Source organism: Cenococcum geophilum (genome assembly GCF_001692895.1).
Source record: "Cenococcum geophilum 1.58 unplaced genomic scaffold K441scaffold_68, whole genome shotgun sequence".
In the NCBI taxonomy this organism is placed as follows: domain Eukaryota; kingdom Fungi; phylum Ascomycota; class Dothideomycetes; order Gloniales; family Gloniaceae; genus Cenococcum; species Cenococcum geophilum.
In genome coordinates, this window is record NW_027137626.1 from 216,006 (window position 1) to 231,143 (window position 15,138).

Genomic DNA, 15,138 nt, shown 5'->3' on the forward strand with positions numbered 1-15,138 from the left:
AAGCATGTTGTGTGGATCAGTTGGCGGGACCCAGCAATCGGCTTGTCTTACCCCAGAACAGGGTAGCATAAGAGGGTAGTATGCACTGGTTAGCCCTTAGCATGGAAATTCTTTGAAAGACTGGGAGGGGTGAAAACCCCACTGTCAATAGAGAATGAAAGGAAAGTAGAAGCATCGTGAGCTTCAAAAGGCGGTAATTAGGCATGTGAGCGTGTAGAGTATGAAAGGTAAAAGTGCCGTAGCCGATAGCATCGGGTGAAAATGCATGGCTCCCGGAGCCAAAATCTACTCATTCTCACTTCCACCTAGCCTGCAGCTACCCCGAATCTCCAACTTCTCCGATGGGATTTTTTCGGAGAACACTAACGATGGGTATCCCTTGGGGAGAATGCCGGTTCCAGGCTTTCAACTTGCATGCATCCAGTGGCCTCTCAGGCCGGGAACTGTTCAAGCGGCCTGAGAGTTCGGCGATCGACTTGCAGTGTCACGCACGGTAGGATATACATGGTAGGATGGTAGGCCTCGGCCTTTGGCCCGCAAACCTTCTCCCCGCATTTTCAAAAAATGTATAATAAGCGAAGTGCCGCAGGCTATTAAATCCGGTTTGCCAGATGGAGGTCTAACAAGATTCCGGCCTCATACTGCAACATCTTCAGGATTATCTATCCAAAAAAAATGAGAAACGACAATTTCATAAGCACCCTAGATGCTCCACTTCCCTTCCCTCCCAAAGACCATCTCCAAAACACCAACTCGACAAACGACATTATCAACAATGCCAGAAAGGCCACAGATAAAGAGCACAACATGTCCTTGCTGCAGGGTATCAAGCTTTATCCTAAGGCCGTATTGTGGAGCATCCTGATTTCGACATGTATTTGTATGGAAGGCTACGATGTTTGTCTACTTAGCAATTTCTACGCATTCCCTCGGTTCAACAAGAAATATGGCCAGCAATTGCCCGATGGAACTTATCAGATACCAGCACCTTGGCAGGCCGGCCTCAGCAACGGGGCAAATGTTGGAGAGATCATTGGCCTTTTCATCAACGGATGGGTGTCAGAGCGTTTTGGTTATCGCTACACTGTTATGACCTGTCTCACGCTGATAATGGCATTTACTGCCATTTTCTTCACGGCTCAGTCGGTGGTATCTCTCCAAGTTGCCGAAATCCTTTGTGGTATTCCTTGGGGTGTCTTCCAGACACTGACAATTACCTACGCCTCTGAAGTCTGCCCGGTCGCATTGCGTGGTTATCTCACGACATATGTCAACTTCTGCTGGGGTCTCGGCCAAGTCATTGGTATAGGAGTGATTAAATCTATGTTGCCTCGGCAAGATCAGTGGTCATATCGGATTCCTTATGCTCTTCAATGGATGTGGCCTGTGCCACTTCTTGTTGGTATCTTGCTTGCTCCCGAATCTCCTTGGTGGCTTGTTAGGAAAGGAAAAATTGAGGATGCAAAGCGTGCCCTTCTCCGCTTGACGAGTTTGAACAGGGAGACCGACTTTGACGCCGACGAGACGATTGCTATGATGGTCCATACGACCGCTTTGGAAGAGAAAATCACCGCAGGGGCCAGTTACTTTGATTGTTTCAGAGGCGCCGATCTACGTCGAACTGAGATTGTTTGCATGGTCTGGGCTATTCAAAACCTGAGTGGCAATTCATTCTCGGGTTATTCCACCTACTTTCTTGAGCAAGCTGGTTTAGAACCATCCAAAGCTTACGATTTTGTCTTGGGCCAGTACGGAATCAATATGGTGGGAGTTTTTGGCGCCTGGTTCCTTATGGCTATCGGTATTGGTCGGAGGTCTTTATATCTGTACGGCTTGTGTGGGCTCTGCTCCATGCTTTTCATTCTCGGCTTTCTCGGACTTGTACCGCATGCACACAGGAAAGAAGCCTCGCTCGCTACTGGTTCTATCATGTTGGCGTGGGCCATGTTCTATCAACTTACCGTGGGCACGGTCTGTTATTCATTAGTAGCAGAACTATCGACACGCCGACTGCAAATCAAGACCGTCGTACTTGGGCGGAACCTTTACAATGTCGTGGGTATCATATGTAGTGTTCTCTCCCCGTACATGCTGAATCCAGGTGCGTGGAATTGGGGAAATTATACTGGTTTCTTTTGGGCTGGTATTTGCTTCCTTTGCATCGTCTATACTTATTTCAGAGTCCCCGAGCCTAGAGGCCGGTCCTTTGCGGAACTGGATCTCCTGTTCGAGCATGGAGTCAGCGCAAGGAAATTCGCCACGACCGAAGTCGACGTTTTTGATGAGACAGTCGACGGAAGCGTAATTCACAATTACGAAGAGAAGCTAGATGCCACTCATTTGGAAAAGCCGACTAGCTAGCCTAGGGGGTGAGCTGTTGTGGTAGGCTGGTCCCATAATGATATAATTATCTTTTCAAAGTTGGAGTTTCCAATTTGGACTATTTCTATACCTTGCTAGTTAAGAGCCGTATGTGTTCCGCTGAAATTTCACAATTGTGAACTATATTGTGCAGTGAGTTGCATAGAATATCTGTGCTGTTGCTTTATCCGTCGACTTCGTCGAAGCCCCACTAGAGCTCTGATAATGTTGCTAGACATATGTTGATGGTGTTTATATGTATTTGCTTGTTATCATGTCCTCCTGGTTCTTGGTAATGCAAATAGAGCACTTTAAAAGGGGTAAACGGGTCTTTCTAGTATTGGAACTAAACATCTCTATAGAAATGTTTGTGGAGGAATTCACCCTCTTCAACTAAGCGCCGCACGCGTTAGGCACGACTTGAACCTCTTCGGCATGCTCTCCGAGAACGAGTGCCCCTCAGCAACCGTGATCGAGATTGCGATACGGACAAAACCGTCCCTAGAACTTATGTCTCGGCTTCTGAAATTTCTCGTCTCGCACAATATGGTCCAAGAAATTGAAGAGGACAGATTTGCCCCTTCTAAAATTACTAGGTATCTCGCCATTCCCGGAATTAGAGCGGGCATATATTATGCTGTAGAGAATTGTGCGCTGCCATATCTGGCTCTCCCCGATTTCCTGGCCCTGCACAAATACGAGCCAGCTACCGATCCCATGGACAGTCCGTTCCAGCTTGGTCAAAGAACAGAGTCGCATTTATTCCAATGGGCCCTAAGCAAGCCTGCAAGGATGACAGCGTTCAACGAATACATGAGTGTGTAGAGGATAGGGCGACCAAGTTGGCTGGACTCTTTCCAAATTGAAAATTATTTGGATGTCTCTGAGTCGGGAGAAGGAATTCAATTTGTTGACATCGGTGGTGGTCAAGGGCATCAATGTGTTACGCTGTTACAGAAGTTTCCAGAACTCAAGGGCACAATGGTGCTCTAAGAACTACCAATGGTAACTAGCGGACTTGAAATTGATGGGGTAAAGATAATGCCGTACGACTTCACAAAAGAGCAATCCGTTAAAGGTGATTTGGCGCCTGTCCTCTGCATTTCTACCATTAACCCGACATATCGATCGCTGACGTTAACTTGTCTCTATAGATTCTCGCATATACTACCTCCGAAAAATCCTCTAAGATTGGCCGTTCCATGTTTGTGTCAACATCCTGTCTCAAATTTTGCTAGTCATGTTTGTGTCAACATCCTGTCTCAAATTTTGCTAGTCATGTTTGTGTCAACATCCTGTCTCAAATTTTGCTAGTGATGTCGACGAGGTCTGTTATCGTTGTTGACGACCTCGCCATTTTGCCAACAGGTGCGCACTGGTATGTTACGTAACTGGATCTGGCAATGATGTGTATGCTTGCACCACAAGAGCGGTCGGTGGTGGAATGGGAGTCGCTGTTATGCAGTGTTGGACTGAGAATAGAGACTACTGTGCCTTATACAGAACAAAACGACGCTATATTCCTTGCTATTCCGAGATAAGGGCGTTACGTAACTACTTAAGTTAACTGCGCCTCTTATACCTTCTACTTTACTACTTTATGTGTATGTGGCTTATAATCCGTATTCAAAATATTATGTGTTTTCAAATACACAAAATGAAATCAACCAAAGGTTTGACCACTTCAAGAACTTTCAGAGCACTACGCAAAAGGGTAAAAATAAAAAACTGAACTTGAAGGCCCAAAACTTCATTGCGAAGCATTCGTCTGGGCTGCTTATAGCCTCAATGTACCGAGTGGGGCAACGCATTGCTTTTCCCCAAACCTGTTGAACCATTCACTAACATTTCAAGCACGCTTAAGTAAAAATACACCCGCCAAAAGCGCCATTTGCAAAGTGATGCTGGTTTCCGAAAACTTTTTTGAATTTAGCTGGTATTCAGTTCGGATGTGCGCTTTTGTGTGTAGATGACGGTGCGAAAAAAATGAGCGATACTCATTTGTACCTAAGGTTGGGTCTAGTTTGCTCTACACCACCCTGGCATCCGGTTGAAAGCGCGTGTTGATCTTGGTGATCAAACGGCTGAGTTCATACCTTTTGAAGTAATACGCACGGCCATTTCAACGTAATTTTACCCTTTTTTAGGTATAAATCTACGCATTTTGATTAGCGTGATCAACACGCGCTTTCAACCGGATGCGCCTCTCTTCAACTGCCATATCAATTTCAAGATTAAGCTCACATGCCGCTTTTCTCGCACAGGCATAGGGCCTGGTCTTATTGTGTGGCCATGTTCGAGTTTCGCTCCCATGGAGTCTCATTACAGACTGGTTAATACCTTAGAATATAGCCATTCTCGACACTTATGTTCCGACTGATACCGGTACATACGATGTTCCGGAACATTTCTGCCTTATTCTGGAACGAGTCGTCCTTGTTCCAGAATGAGTCGTGTATCGCTTTGATCGGCTCCATTCCGGATTGCTTGCCTTATTCCGGAAAAGATCTTTAAAGGTTAGGCTAATTACTAGGTGGTATAGTAGGTAGAGGCTCGCCAACGCCCACACGCATACCACGAGTCGTGAAGTTCTTTAAAATAGATGCATTTTATGCCTTTATTTTTCTTCATTTCTAGATTTAATTGGTAAATAGTTATCGCATAGGGTCTAGAATAACCTCAAATTACACTAACTATGCCTATATAACGTCGCCAAAAGATCCACTTAATAAGTGTATATTTGGTGGTCGAATAATATTTTGCAATTAAGCGTAAGGCATTTTATAGGGCTCTCGTGAGCTCCTTTGTGGTGTTGATTTTGCTTAAAAATCGCCTAATTAGGCTTAGCGCAGGGGCTATCGCGAACTTTAAAAAAATTTCATTAATCCTTCCTTACCTACCGCCTCTACGCACGACTTAATTAGATCCTCAACAATATACGCAACTTTTCTATAAGTTCTGAATATATATTTGACTCTACTGCCAGCTTAAATCTAACACTAGCGATAGTAATGTTGTCCTCCGCGTCTACCTCCGCGCCTACCTCCGCGCCCGCACTTAATGCAGCTTTCTTACCTCCTACCGCAAACGAAGACTATAACGCTAGCCAAGCAGTCGTTTCCTTCTTAGTTATAGTAAAGCCTGCCTTTACTAAGTATCTAGAAGAAACCCGGAACGCCTTAATAAAGCGCGTTATATAGGAAAAATATAACAATATTATTTCCTAGCTTACTAATCCAGGTCATAAAGCTCTCTTATAGGCCAAACGCAACGCTAAATTAAAGGCTAAGAGCCACTAGTTTATATAGGAACAAGGCAAAGAGTATATACGCGGCCTCTAGAGGCGGTTAATTCGCTCACCTAACCGTAGCTTAAAGGTTGTTCCTAAGCCAGAAATATATAATACCATCATTTAGTGCTATAAGGAGCTTTACCACGCAGGGCAGAAGAAGATATATAGTATACTTGCGGCTAATCAATACGGTATACGGCTAGTGGAAGTTATTTGGCTTCTAAAACACTGCTAGGTGTATATTAAGTAAGTTTAACTTTTTATAAAATTGTTAGTCGTACTAATATTCTTATAAAAGCGCTCCTAACGCTACACGGCCACCGCTTAATGCAATTATCTCTAGGGCTCCTTTTGATCGTATTTAGGGCGATCTTATTGATATACGTAATAAGGCCGACGGTAAATATAAATAGATCCTACAGATACGCGATTACTTTAGTAAATACTATGCCCTCTACCCCCTTAAGCAGAAGACCGCTGAGCAAGTCGCCGTAGCTATGCTCCAATGGATACATCATTATATTCACCCGCGTATTTAGCAGAGTAATAACGGCTTAGAATTTAAAGGCGCCCTTCTTATACTGCTTTAGCGTTATAGAATTAAGGTAATTAACAGCTAGCTATAATACCCCTAGTCACAAGGCCTTATAAAGCAAGCCAATAGTTATATAAAGAAGAAGCTTTATACAGTAAAGCGACTCTTAGGAACTTCGCGATAGGCAACGGCTTACCTAATTATTATAGCCTTAATTAATTGCACCTACTATAAATTAATTGGCTGCATACCTTTCTACTGCCTCTATGGGAGAGATCCTTAGCTATTTACTTTAGTGGCGCCTAGCTACCGGGCTACTGTAAAGCCTCCGTTAGAAGTCACTAACGCCTCCAAAGCTAAGGAGGAAGAGGATCTTAATAGCAATAAGAAAGTTCTCGGTCCTCTACTAAATAAGAACAGTAATAGGTAATAGGCAGCTAAGCAAGAGCGTAAGGACAATAAATATTCTAATAAGGAACCTAACGGCAGTTAGAGCTCAATCGCGGCCGAATATAAAGATAAGGAGAATAAGGATTAATTAGAAGATAAGGAAAATAAGGGTTAATTAGAAGATAAGGAGAATAAGGGTTAATTAGAAGATGAGGAGAATAAGGGTCAATTAGAAGATAAGGAGAATAAGGTTTAATTAGAAGATAAGGAGACTAAGGGTCTAATTAATCCTTATTTTCCTTATCTTCTAATTAACCCTTATTCTCCTTATCTTCTAATTAAAGTTAATATATAGAGGCCGAGGACTCCTTTAAACCCTACTTTATCTAACGACGATTAAACCTTTAAAGGCTGCTTACTAATCTTAAGTCGAACTCGCGAGATTATAGAGGCTATGCAGTCATTAGGATTAAGTAGATTTAAATAGCCTCCACCTCTATTAAAAGGCTTTCCTATACTAAGCTAAGACGCCTAGATACAATTAATAAGAGAAGAGTTTACTAAATTAAATAGACAGATTATAGCCGACGCCGCTATTAGAGCTCTATAGAAAGCTAAGTTCAATTGTAATATTAAAAGAAGGTAGCGATCTATCTATTAGTAGGAGGAGTTATATCTAAATAACTAGATTAAAGATCCAGAGGATCCTTTTTATATACCCGGAGGCTCCTTTATAGATAATCTTACTATAAAGGTTAAAGATATACGCGTACAGCTCTACCGCATAGCTAGTGGAGTAGGCCTGCTACCTATAGATTTTAATAAGTACTATAACGTCGCCATGCCTTCTTACCGGCGTGAGTTAATTCGGGCGGTAAAGGACTCTAATTACCCTATTTACTCTATACCACTATAGCGAGAGCTTATACGGCAGGTGCGTAAGAGACTTAAGGAACATCAGAAGGAATTACAATCGCAGTAGCTGTAAAGTCCCTCATAACATTCAGATTCCTCTACTTATAATTCATTAGATTTACATAAGAGAGTTTAACAGCGAGCTGCTTACTCCCGCGAATAAATAAAGAAAAAGTATAGTAAGCAGTACTACGTTACCGAATTTAATATAGGTGACGTCGTCCTTTTTAGAATTCCTAGAAAGCTTTAACGTAGTACTAAAGTCTCCCGCATACCTGGCCGCATACATAAGATTCGAAATCACGGCTACTTTAAGGTTTATACTTAGTACGGAATCGTTAAGGAGCTCTTCTTAGGTAGCGAGCTTATTAAGCCGCTAGAGACTTATAATGCTCGCCTTAATATAAGCGTTAGTACGATCCTGCCGCTCTCTATAATAGTTAAAGCCTATTTAATAACTGCGCGGCCTACCTACTATGGGTATAGGTAAGGATATAATAATTAATAATATAGCTGTCAAAAAGGAAATATAGAGTGTTCTTCCTACTGCTATAGAGGAAAGCCTTGTATAAATCGGCCGACGGAGGACTCCCTAGGCAAGCCTCCAGTAAGAGCTTATAGAAGGCTTACTAGTACTTAGATTAGCTCTTAAACAAAGCGAGCCTAATAGGGGACTCTACCATAAAGTTCTATACAACCTTAATTAACAACAGTAGATGAGGAAGGCAATTAATTAAGCCTACTAGTAAGGCTGCGCAAGCTAAAGGAAAGGAAAACGATAGAGCGAGTAAGGTTGGCGTAGCTAGGAGAAATCTAAACCGCAATTACGTTAAACCTAATTAGGTAATTAGTCTATGGCTAGTAAAACGTTAGAGGGCCCAGCTTTTAATAGATCTTGGTAGGTTTAAAGCTTTACATAATTTGCAAATTTTGGTGTCGGGGAATATAATTAACCACCCCCTACCTAATTAGTTTCTACTACTTATAGACTATATCTATAACGTAGAAAGGCCTTTAAATACACCTATAAATTGCAGCGTAACCTAGTTTAGATGGAATCTAATAGTGTTGTGGTGGTTTAGGGGGGGTGGTAAAATTTAATCTTTAGAGTAATAGAAAATCTTATTAGAAAATCAAAATCTTATATTTTTATACCAGATATCGCGACTATGCTCTACTAAATGATAGATTATAATATCTAAGATATATAACCACTTATTTTACAGCTAAAATTAAATTAATTATATATTGGTCCTTATTTATAATCATTAAGAAATAGGCAAAATCCATATATTTATCAAGAAGTTAAAAAAGCTCTATTAAATCTTAATATAGCTTTAAATCTTAATATAGCTTTAAATCTTTTCCAGAATAAGGCAAGATCTTTTCTGGAATAAGGCAAGCAATCCGGAATGGAGCCGATCAAAGCGATACACGACTTATTCTGGAATAAGGACGACTCGTTCTAGAATAAGGCAGAAATGTTCCGGAACATCGTATGTACCGGTATCAGTCGGAACACTTATTCTACATATAGATATTAAATCATCAAGAACTCTAAACTAAAGCATGGATCCCATACGGCCGTCTTGCCTTAAACTTGACAGGGCGAACGCTAGAAGCATGCTTTCCTGCAAGAGTTTCTCCCACATGTTTATTCATCATCTCTGTGCGTTGAACAGATGGAGTCTAACTAATAGTGCATCGATGTGTCAAGCCAAATAATAATCTCTACAGGCTATTGCCACATACACAGCTTATATTGCAGTTGGAGTGGCAATTAGTTTCTTGCTCCTGTCCGTGAACCTGAACCGGGCCCTCTCTTCGGTCTTGTTCCAAACAAGTCTCGTTCGAGATTTCTCAACGTTCTCTGCCTGACCTGCCGCATATAAAAGTCTTGCTCATTGCTCCTTGGAGCATCCTCCTCCTTATTCCCCAGGATCACCCGCGTAATCGCATATCCAACGCAAACGCAGAAGCCGGCACCCAGCATAACCAAGAGAATAATCCAGCTGGGTGCGATGGTATAGTCGGTGCCGCCACCCCCCATTCTCAGGGATGCAGCAAGGGGGGGCTTAAAAAGGCCGAAAAGAGGGAGGATGCCAGATAATATCGACGTAGGTGTTATCGATATCTGGCGAGTATTGGTCGATACAGCGATCCCTGGCACGCAGGGTGCTGGGGTACAGGAGTGCTTCGCACGGAAATGTTTTGTAGCTGTGGAATTGTTGTTTAATCGTAAAAAACTTGTTGGAAGTATGTCTTTGATTATAGTGATGAAATGTTAGTGGCGCGATGGGGCTGAAGCAGTAGGTGGGATGGCTCCGCTATATCGACGATTTCCCATACTCGTTCGGGATCACCGGATGTCACGAGGCGGAAATCTAGGATCTGGGATACGAATCCAACATAAACATGTGCGAAAAGTAATAGGCTCCAAGGGAGGAGGTTCAGAATTTTTTGTTAGAATTAGAACGTGATGGGGTGTAGTCTCCCAGGATTCTATTTTTTAATCCGGGTACTATTAAACATCGCTATGCTAATAATAGGGTTTGTATAATTAGATAGTAGAAAACTAGAATATCTCTAGTATTCTTTTTAGGTATATTAGGTGTGTTTACCTCGTATTTTATATTACTTTCCAGCTATAAGAGCTATAAGGCTATAGTATAAGAACATAGATAATATATTAAATATGTTACGGACGCTTTAAGTACAATGTTACGACTACTTGGGGAAGAGTCGGAAGAAGCTAGTTGGTTAATTTAGGCACGGTCTAGGATGGAACCGGTAGAACTATGTGACGAGGAATGGTAACCGAGGTTACGTGACGTGATCTGTATAATCTGTAGGATCTGTGTAATCTGTAATAGAGTAGATAAAGTATACGTATATCGCGTACAAGGAGGATTTTATAGGAGTATGGTTGTGTATTTAAGGACCTTTAGTCCCTACCTAGATAGTTCCTTCCTTATAGTAATTCTTAGAATATAATTAGAGTTAATCTATTAGGCAACTACTCCACCAGTTATTATTACTTTATTAACTTTTGTACTTATATTACCTATATACCTAGCCTAATAATAAGTCTATTATAGTTCCTGCTACAAGGTTCCGTTACATAATTACTACTTAGTTACGGTATTAATATGGAAAGTTAAACAATATGCTACTAAAAGCACTAGCTATAACGCTATTAACGGCGGCAACTACTTTAAGGTTAGGTAACGATACTAGTATAGTAGACACTAACTTATAGCAACCTATAACGGTCGGACAACTATAAGAGATAGTTAACTAGCTAATAGAAAATAATATAATGTTAGAAAATAGGATTAACGGGATAGGCGCAGTAAAGATTAAGCTACTATTAATTAACAGGTACTTAGGAGAGAGATTAAAGCTTAAAGGATTCCTTATGTAAATACACTTTAAGGTTACGTAAGAAGGAGGTAAGTTGCTAATATTTATAGACCGAATAGCCTATATGGGACTATTCCTGTTAAGAAGAGCACTTAAGTGGTTTAAGCCTTACCTTACGGAGATATAGGCGAATAGAATAACGACTACTAACTAAGATGTGCAATTTATGTTTTTAAGCTAGGAAGGGTTTATAGAACGACTTATACAAATATTTAGAGACCTAGAATTAACAACTACGGCAAAAAAAAACTCTAAGATATTACGTAATAGACCTTAGCAATTAAGTATATAATATAGTTCTAGATATTAGTAACGTAAGTAGAGTAGAATAATAGGGCGCTTATAGCATAGTATAAACAGAGACTTAAGGCTAAAGTTTAGGACGTAATTATCCTAATAGAAGATGCGGATACCTTAAGGGAACTAATAGATTAAGTGATTAAGATTAATAATTAGATCTACTAAAGGGAATAGGCTAAGAAAGGCTAGGATAGAGTTCTATAGTTATATAAGGCGTAGAGTATATAACGACTAAAGCTAAGTTAAAAACTATGGTATAGCGTAGAGCTAATGGACCTAAGTAGTACCAAAGAAGCCTATAAGAGATGGAGTAAGAAACTATAAAAACTTAGAGGTTAAGGATTTAGTAATTATAGGACTAAGAAGTAAAGGCTAAACTAGGGATCTTAATAGCAGAAGATATTTAGGCGGACTCTATAGCAAAGTTAATAGTTTAAAGATAGAGCTTATATAAATTACGGGAAATAAGGTTACTTTATAAGGGATTATAAAGATAGTTAGAGATACTATGTAATAAAGGGAACTAAACTAATAGTAGATAATATATATATATATATAGAGGGACGATAATATACTACGAGGAACAAAAGAGTGTTTAATTAAAAGTTTTACGTTTTGTTATAACAACACATACCAAATTTATAAAGACGCTAAGTATAGCGTAAGCTATTAGCTATAAGAGCTAGCACCTATAGAATATAGAGGGACTAACGAACTAGTTCGCAGATTGGATATTAAAGATAATAACTTTAACGTAGGCGAAATATTTTATAACGATAAGGTAATAAGGGCCGCTTACTAGGAGTAAGTAAACTTTAGAGATATTATATAAGAGGTAAAGGATAATTCCACTATAGAATAGGGAATATTAGTAGGGATTAAGACCCTACTAGACATAATATCTATCGCTTTATAAGATATAAGAGAAGTAGGATAGTAAACCACTTTGGTACTTAATAAAGGTAAAAGGCTAAAGGCTTAAGATTCTTAAGATGAGATAAGAGATAACTAAGATTTTTAAGATAAGATAAGGCAGACCTAAGGACCTATAATAGATAGAAACTAATAGAGTAGGGCAGTAGCTTAGTTTAAGGATATATAAATAAGCTTGGGACAGAGTTTCCTATAGGTATAAGACTCTTAAGACAAAATAAGTGAGATTTAAAACTCTTAAGATAAGATAAGAACACTAAGTAAGCCTAGTAGAACTAAGGCTAGAGTAAGGCTTAAGTTAGAAGCAAGCTTAGGATTAAGGAATCTAAGGGACTAAGAATTTGGAGAACGAATAAGGATACCCATAAGAAAGAAGTAAGGAGCCTTCTTATAGATTAGAGAATCTATAGTATAAATAGTAGTTAGACTAGGAGACAGATATATAGACCTAGAGGACTTATTAGGGGAATATAGTGTTTAGCCTAAAGATCGAAAAGTTAATACTAAGATTAAGAAGTAAGAAGACTTTAAGGATCTAAGCGCGAGACGTAAACTAAAAGAAACTATAGAAGAATTTAGATAGAGAATTATTATATAGCAAGAATAGAAACTAGATAAGAAATCTAGTATATTAGGATGTATAAGGGATAGAGCACTAGTATAAAGAATTACTAATAGGCCTAGAGTAGGCATACTAAGAGCTAAGTGGCTTACTAAGCTAAAATAAGAAGAGGATTTAGGGATTCTAACTAGGTTTAAGGAACGATATATAAAAAGCTGTTACGATATAGTGATAAGAAGATACTTCCTTATAGATGAGCCGTATATACTTAAGGGGTTATACTAAAAGTAGTATAGATAGCGATATAATGATAAGTAGGAAGATTTCTATATATAGTTAGATAAAAAAGTTGTTTAAGACCACCTAATTACAGAAAAGGCTATAAGTTATATTAAAGGAGCCTTAATTATAACGTTAAAAGATCTAGAGAAGTAATTAGAGGACTAGAGAAGCGAGAGGTAAATTATAGTACCTACGAATAAAGTTGCAACGCTTAGATTAATACGGGAAAGGTTTAAACTTAAGGATAAAGATAAGCTAAGAGTTAACCTAAAATACCTAGTATATTATATATTAGCATGGATTGTATATATAGATAATATATACAATATATATAGGACACTAAAAGATAAGAACCGAAAGTACCTAGTGAGGATATATTGGTTATTAGACAAGGCGAAGTATAGAAATGCTAAGTATATATATAGTTAGCACCTAGTAGAAGTTTAGGAGTTAGGAGACTTAATACTTTAATTAAAAAGATTCCTTATGGAAGAATGCTTAGATAGACAATAGTGGTAGAAGTATTTAGAAAATATATATCTATGGTATATTAAAGACAAAAAGCGAACTAGGTATTAGCTAAAAAGTAAGCTAAGTGCGGCAGGATTAAGTAGCTAATAGTTAGGAAAAGTAGAGGCCTATAGGACTAGAGGGAGCTAGTAGTAGAGCCTTAGACCCTTAAAGGAATTTAAGGATAACACCTAAATTTATAAGTTAAATAGTAAGATTAATAGTTTAAAGCACTAATAGATAGTAGAGTAATGCGAAACTATATCTTACTAGTAGTAGTTAAGAGAATGGGATTACCTTATAGATAGAAGGAGTAACCTTACCTATTAGTTACAATTTTAGGAGATCTAATAGCCTATAGAGGAGGGATTATTAGTCTTAAAACAGAACCTATTTAGATAACTATTAAAGGGAGACGAATTAAGATGTCTTTTAATATCCTACTATTAGGACAGGATGAGGCAGTACTAGGAATGCCTTAGTTATAGGAATATAATCTAAGGATTGATTGGATTATAGGTTAGGTTAATATTAAAGATACTTAACGCTATAAGATACGATAATAAGCCAAGTTAGTATAGTATTAAATAAGAGCGACCTATAAAGAAATAGAGAAAGGACTAAGTTACGTACTAAAGAGATACTATAAGTATGGCAAGAAACTATAGTTACTAGAAAGTGAAAAGCTGTTAGAGTATATAGCATCGGACTATAAAATAGAGTTAGAACTAAGAATAAGTCTAAAGTTCTTTCCAATTTATAAGCTTACTAAAGAAGAAGGTAGAGCATTAAAAGAGTTTATCTAGGAAAACTTACGAAAAGGATATATTAGACTATTATAGTTATTAGTGGGTTATCTAATACTGTTTATACTAAAGAAGAATGGCAAACTAAGGCTATATATTGACTATAGATAGTTAAATAGCATTACTAGGAAGGATAGGTATCCTTTACCCTTAATTAGCGAAATCTAAGACAGGATAGGTAATGCGTAAATCTTTATAAAGATAGATCTAAGATGGGCGTACTATTAGATTAGAATTAAGGAAGGCAACAAATAGAAGGCAGCCTTTAGGTTAAAGGAAAAACTATACAAACTATTAGTTATGCAATTCGGGCTTATAAACGCGCTAGCGACGTTCTAGAAGCGTATTGACAAGGTATTAGGAGAATACTTAGATAAATTTGTTATAGTATACCTTAATAATATTATTATCTACTTAATAACAGAGGAAGAGTATAGGGAATACGTTAAATGGGTTTTAAAGAGACTATAAGAAGAATAGATGCTAGTAGCAATTGAGAAATACGAGTTCTTTACTAGGAAGACCAATTTTATCGGATTTATTATTAAACTAGGCCAACTTAGTATAGATCTAAAAAAGATTAAGGCTATAGTAAATTGGTAGGAACTAGAGAACGTTATATAGTTAAGATTATTTTTAGGGTTTTATAATTACTATAGAAGGTTTATAGCGCAATAGTTAAAGGATATTAAGCCATTTACGTGATTAATAAAGAAGGAAGAACTATGGGTATAGGGAGAGGAGTAATAAGAATTATTTAAAAAGGTTAAAGAGTTGTTTACCTAAGAGCTAGTTCTTAAGATCTATTAACTAGAATTAGAGACGGTTA

The 15,138-nt window shown here is 38.6% G+C and overlaps 4 protein-coding genes across 4 annotated transcripts; 3 read left to right on the forward strand and 1 right to left on the reverse strand.

Annotated features, from left to right (window-relative positions):
* Window positions 1-487: 487 nt before the first annotated feature.
* On the forward strand, window positions 488-2,725 carry K441DRAFT_669166 (sugar transporter). Its single transcript, XM_067650108.1, has one exon. The coding sequence runs from the start codon at window positions 676-678 to the stop codon at window positions 2,359-2,361; it is 1,686 nt and encodes a 561-aa protein (XP_067497899.1). The 5' UTR covers window positions 488-675; the 3' UTR covers window positions 2,362-2,725.
* Window positions 2,726-2,763: 38 nt separating this feature from the next.
* On the forward strand, window positions 2,764-3,186 carry K441DRAFT_588891 (uncharacterized protein; the record flags this gene model as incomplete). The annotated part of the gene is made up of 1 exon (XM_067644731.1): window positions 2,764-3,186. A coding segment is annotated over one exon (423 nt), but the record flags the coding sequence as incomplete, so codon positions are not given.
* A 5,822-nt stretch (window positions 3,187-9,008) lies between these two features.
* K441DRAFT_669167 (uncharacterized protein) lies at window positions 9,009-9,876 on the reverse strand. The gene has a single exon (XM_067650109.1). It carries the CDS (start codon window positions 9,541-9,543, stop codon window positions 9,274-9,276), a length of 270 nt encoding a protein of 89 aa, XP_067497901.1. The 5' UTR covers window positions 9,544-9,876; the 3' UTR covers window positions 9,009-9,273.
* A 4,778-nt stretch (window positions 9,877-14,654) lies between these two features.
* Window positions 14,655-14,912, forward strand: K441DRAFT_588916 (uncharacterized protein; the record flags this gene model as incomplete). Its single annotated transcript, XM_067644734.1, has 2 exons — window positions 14,655-14,762; window positions 14,790-14,912. Coding segments are annotated over 2 exons (231 nt in total), but the record flags the coding sequence as incomplete, so codon positions are not given.
* Between the last annotated feature and the right edge of the window lie 226 nt (window positions 14,913-15,138).